Raw genomic sequence first — 4,923 nt, 5'->3', positions numbered from 1 at the left:
TTTTTTTCTTTTTTCTTTTTTCTTTTTTTTTTTTTTTTTTTTTTTTTTTTTTTTTTTTTTTTTCCCTTTCCCCTGGAGGCTGTTTCTGGCCAAACCACCAAGTGTTGAGTCCCCGCTTTGGTGTTACCTATAAAAACATCACCCCGGGCTTTTCACTCGTGGAAAATCAAACCCTGGATAGGTCTCCCTCTCCCTCTTTCTCTCCCTCTCTCTCTTCTTAAGATCTAAAGATGAGCCACCAAACAGTTGAGCATTGTCCATGTGATTTATGGCCCATAGCCTCCTTTTTAGGTTCAAGCAGAGTTCACAAGCAGTTGGTATTTCAGAAAAGAAATAAGGCTTTTAACAGCTTAACAGCAATATTCTTTCTTAAGATTCTGTGTATTCTTTTGGGAACTATATTTCACAAGGCATAAAAAAGCCTAGGCTTAAGGCAGTGTTGTGCTAACAAAAGTCCTCAGTCCAGACCGGTCCCGAAAATGTAGATGATAGAAGTGGGAAAAGAGCAACAGAGTTATTTGGACAAGGTTATCTCATCGTATTAAAACTCATCTGCATCGCCACCGTCCATTTCTGCAGACTTTTTAAACTAAAATTTTCCAGGAGAGAAAAACAGTTCCCGTTTTCGTCAGCTCCACAGATCATCTCAAGCTTTTGTTTAGGGAAGAAAAGGGCCCCGGCAGTCTGTGACACGGGATAAACCGCCGAGAGCGGCCGTGGATTGCAGCACGCTGAGGTTATTTTGACTTACAGAGATGCGTTTCCCGGTGAATTTTAGAGAACAGATCAACGGTATTTGGCGGGACCAACGGTACTTGCGAGAGAAAGAAGAGTAGTCTCCTAGTATTGCATAAGTGTAGGCAGGAGAACTATAATTGTCAGACACCTTTCAAAGATTTCTAGCTATTTTTCTCTGGTACGTTAGTAAGCTTAAATCCTGCAGAAATACAAGGAAGTCTTAAGACACGTTGATTCACAGACTTACAGTGTCAGGTGAAGTATGAGCTAATTTACAAAATCACCAAAAGTGTCAGAGAAAACCTCTATCCCACAAGAAAAATAAGAGCAGCGAATATTAAAGAGCCGCACTAAAACTGCAGAACAGTTTCCATCTTGTACTAAGCACAGAGAAGTTTTGGGAGCAGCGAGGAGAAAGGTAACAGCACCCTGCCTCAAAACATCTGCCCTAAGGGGACAGTGCGTTTTCGGTGGGAGCAGACTCATATGGGAGCCGGGGGGCAGGGAGGGGAGCGCCATAAGTTTGCAGGCTGAAAAAAGAAAAGAACCCTCTAAAAATTATCTCAAATGTCTCAGGTTCTTTCTACTGGGTACAAATAAAAGGGAAGAGAAACGTTGGGTGAGGGAATTTAATTCATCACAGAATTAAAATAGGGGAGCTGACCTGCGACTTCCTTTATAGTGCAAAGTGAAGGGAGTGAATGGCGCCGGTTATACTTTAACTCTGGAGGAATCCGGGGAAAGAAGAAGGGCGGGTTTACAAAGGGGACGGGATTTTTCTGCCTCTGCCCGGCCGCAGCCCGGGCTCCATCCATCATGTCAGCCGTGCCCGGCCGTGCGCACGCGTGCCGGGCGGGGGGCGCGGATGCTCTGGGCCGAAATGGGCCAGTGGGTCTTTGGGGACACCACCCAGCACAGTCGCTCATTGAGAGCCCTTGCCTACAACCGCGGGGTCCGCTCCAGCCAAACTCGAACAGGAACGGTCCAAAGGCAAAACAAAGCAAGTGAAGCATCCCCCAAAACGTTTCAAAAGATGGCCTGTAGGAAGTCCCGTCAATGTGTTCCCGTCCCCCCCTGCACCATCGCTCTCAGGTGGCTCTTTCCCCGCAGTGCCGCGGGTCCTTCCCTGGTGTACTCTGCTCTCTTCCTGGCCCGGTTTGCCCTGACTCCTGCCTGGTGATCCTGCTCATCCCCTTTTGTGCCTTGGTCCTTCTTTGAGGCCCCTGCTCCTTCCTTGATGTCTCCCAGCCCTCCCACGGATGGGAGGCCGAGGTCGAGGGTGCCGGAGTGCGGGGGGTGCCGGGACCGGCCCGTGCCAGCCGCTACCAGCCGGTTTCCCCCTCTAAAAGTCTCTTTTGTGTCCCTGCTGTTTCCCCCTCCCCAGGTGGCTGCGGGTGGCCCGGGCCGACGACGTGAGGCGCGGAGCGGCGGGCGGTCAATGTTATTTGAGCGGGGGCCGCGGGCCTCGGCGATCGCAGAGCAGAGGATGCAGAAAGCCGCCTACTACGACAACGCGGGGCTCTTCGGGGGCTACAGCTACAGCAAGGCCGAAGCCTACCCCTACGGCGCGGCCCACCAGCCCTACGGCCAGGCCGGCTTGGACGGCGAATACCCCGGCTCCGCCTGCTCCGTCCAGGGCTCTGCGCCCGGCCGAGCTCCGGCCCACAAGGGCAGCGAGCTGAGCGGGAGCTGCATGCGGCCGGGCGGGGGCGGCCCCGGGGGCAGTCAGCCCCCGGGGATCGGCGAGCATCAGCCCCCGGCCCTGCCGCCCTCCTCCCCGCCCAACCCACCTCCCAGTGTGCCCCCTCCGAAAAAAGCCAAGGGAGGCCCCAACTCCTCGGGCTCAGCCAGCGCCACCCTCAGCAAGCAGATATTTCCTTGGATGAAGGAGTCCCGGCAGAACTCCAAGCAGAAAAGCACCTGCGCCCCCCCAGGTAGCCCAACACCCCCGCCCCGACCCACTGCTCGCCCGGGGAGCCGGGCTGAGTCCCTCGGCCTGAGTCCCTCGGCCTGAGCCCCCTGGCTCCGCGCCTTGTCTCCTGCTCCTCTAGCTGCCATCGCCCTCCTATCCTCCCCACACTGCGAGGGGTCCCAGCCCTGCCGGGCGCCGCAGGTGGGACAGGCTGGGGGCGGGGTCCCGGGGACGCCTGGCCGGGTGGTCTCTGGGGGGAGGCAGCTGCGGGAGGGTGTGTGTGTCGGGCAGGGAGGAGTGGGAGGCCACCCCCGGGCCCTCGGCACCCCCTCCCCGGGCGCCGACAGACCGAGAGGCTATAGCAGGTTTCCGAGGGACCCCAGGATGAAGGGGAGGAGGGGGGGCTGTCTTTCGTGGGGGGAACCAATGTCTCTTTGTGCCTCTTCCCTGCAGGAGAGAGCTGCGAGGACAAGAGCCCCCCCGGGCCGGCCTCCAAGAGGGTGCGCACAGCCTACACCAGCGCGCAGCTGGTGGAGCTGGAGAAGGAGTTTCACTTCAATCGCTACCTGTGCCGGCCGCGTCGCGTGGAGATGGCCAACCTACTCAACCTGACCGAGCGGCAGATCAAGATCTGGTTCCAGAACCGCCGGATGAAGTACAAAAAGGACCAAAAAGCCAAAGGCATCATGCACTCCCCCGTCGGACAGTCCCCGGACCGCAGCCCCCCTCTTAGCGGCCCAAACCACGTCGGCTACTCCAGCCAGCTCCCCGGCGTCAACAGCCTCAGCTACGACGCGCCCTCGCCCACCTCCTTCGCCAAGTCCCAGCAGAGCATGTACGGGCTGGCCGCCTACACGGCGCCGCTGAGCAGCTGCCTGCCGCAGCAGAAGCGCTACGCGGGCGCGGAGTACGACCCCCACCCCATGCAGAGCGGCGGCGGCGGCTTCGCCAACCCCAGCCTGCAGGGCAGCCCCGTCTACGTGGGGGGCAACTTCGTGGACTCGATGCCGGCCTCAGGCCCCATGTTCAACCTGGGGCACCTGCAGCACCCCTCCTCCGCCAGCGTGGACTACAGCTGCGCCGCCCAGATCCCCGGCGGCCACCACCACGGACCTTGCGACCCCCACCCTACCTACACGGACCTTTCCTCTCACCACACCTCTCAGGGACGGATGCAGGAGGCGCCCAAGCTCACGCATCTGTAGCGGGGCGGCGGCCAGCGGGCCCCGCTCCCCTCTCCATTACCTCACTTTTCTGACGGGACAGTGTTACTGTGCTCTCTAGTGCCAACAGTATCAGTGGATTTGTTTCCCTTAGCAGCTCCCTTCTTTCTTCCGCAGCCCCGAGTAGGTCCGTGAGCAGGAGCCTTTCTCTTAGAGCTGTTTTAAGCATGACAGTGCAATATACTGCCAACCGAGGGACTGATAAGCTGGTAATGATGTACTTGAAGGTAAGTCTTAGAGATGCTGTAGTGTTAGCAGCTAGCGCGTCATGCTGAGGTGTTTTAGACCAGTCGTGAGCCGTCGGAACTCGCCCGCGCGTAAGCTTATTTCAGAGAAGTTAATTTATGAGTTCTTCCGTAACGTAAGGATCGCATTGGACTAAATGATAATGTATTTATTATTTTAAGCGAGACATTTTTTGTATCACTGATTATTTATCCTCGTCTTAATGTATTTATGTGGGTATTTGTAGAATTTCTTCACCAATACTTCGGGAGAGGGATTCAGGTCCGTGGTGACTTACATTTCACCTATTTAGTATAATCGGTCTGAGCTAGTTGAGAGAGTAGTCTTGAACAGTTGTAACAGTGGCTGGTGTTCGTAGTTTATGTAAGGATTAATTAAGACAGCAAGTCGTAAATCATTAATAGAGTAAAACAAACTGTGGCATCACACAAAGAGCCGTTACACTTAAAAAATATTGAAAGTATTTTTAAAGTATTTATTTCTAATCGGCTGGCCCCACTCGAGCGCCTCGGTGGCTTGGCTGGCAGCTGGCTCGGCCGGGTGAAGCCACCTTTAGTTGGAAGCGCAGCCGCTCTGAGGAGGCGATCTACAAAGAGGGGCTCCTTGGCCGTCTTGTTTCAGATCAAATCCTGCATATAAAAACCTCGGTGAGGTTAACATTTATTTATTGGCTGGGTATCTATCGCGCATATTATTTCGATGGGCTATTTTCTTTCTTTTTATTTATTTATTTTTTTAAAATTATACTCTGGCTATCCAAAATAGAAAACAAATTAGAAGCTTAGAAGGCAAAAAAAAAAAAAA

General features: G+C 54.6%; 1 protein-coding gene across 3 annotated transcripts in view; it reads left to right on the top strand.

The window, feature by feature from the left end:
• Nucleotides 1–4,900, top strand: part of HOXD3 (homeobox D3) — a 30,253-nt gene extending 25,353 nt beyond the window's left edge. For all 3 annotated transcript variants that reach the window (XM_015635383.2, XM_015635384.2, XM_015635382.1), the window contains 2 exons: nt 2,123–2,672; nt 3,104–4,900. In XM_015635383.2, the coding sequence (XP_015490869.1) occupies nt 2,177–2,672; nt 3,104–3,855 (1,248 nt within the window). In that variant the 5' untranslated portion in view covers nt 2,123–2,176 and the 3' untranslated portion in view covers nt 3,856–4,900. The remainder of the gene's footprint in view (nt 1–2,122; nt 2,673–3,103) is intronic.
• Nucleotides 4,901–4,923: the final 23 nt, after the last annotated feature.

The sequence above is a fragment of the Parus major genome, chromosome 7 (genome assembly GCF_001522545.3).
Source record: "Parus major isolate Abel chromosome 7, Parus_major1.1, whole genome shotgun sequence".
NCBI classification, from domain to species: Eukaryota; Metazoa; Chordata; class Aves; order Passeriformes; family Paridae; genus Parus; species Parus major.
Note: the sequence above shows the minus strand (reverse complement) of the source record. Positions and strands in the feature narration are given on the sequence as shown.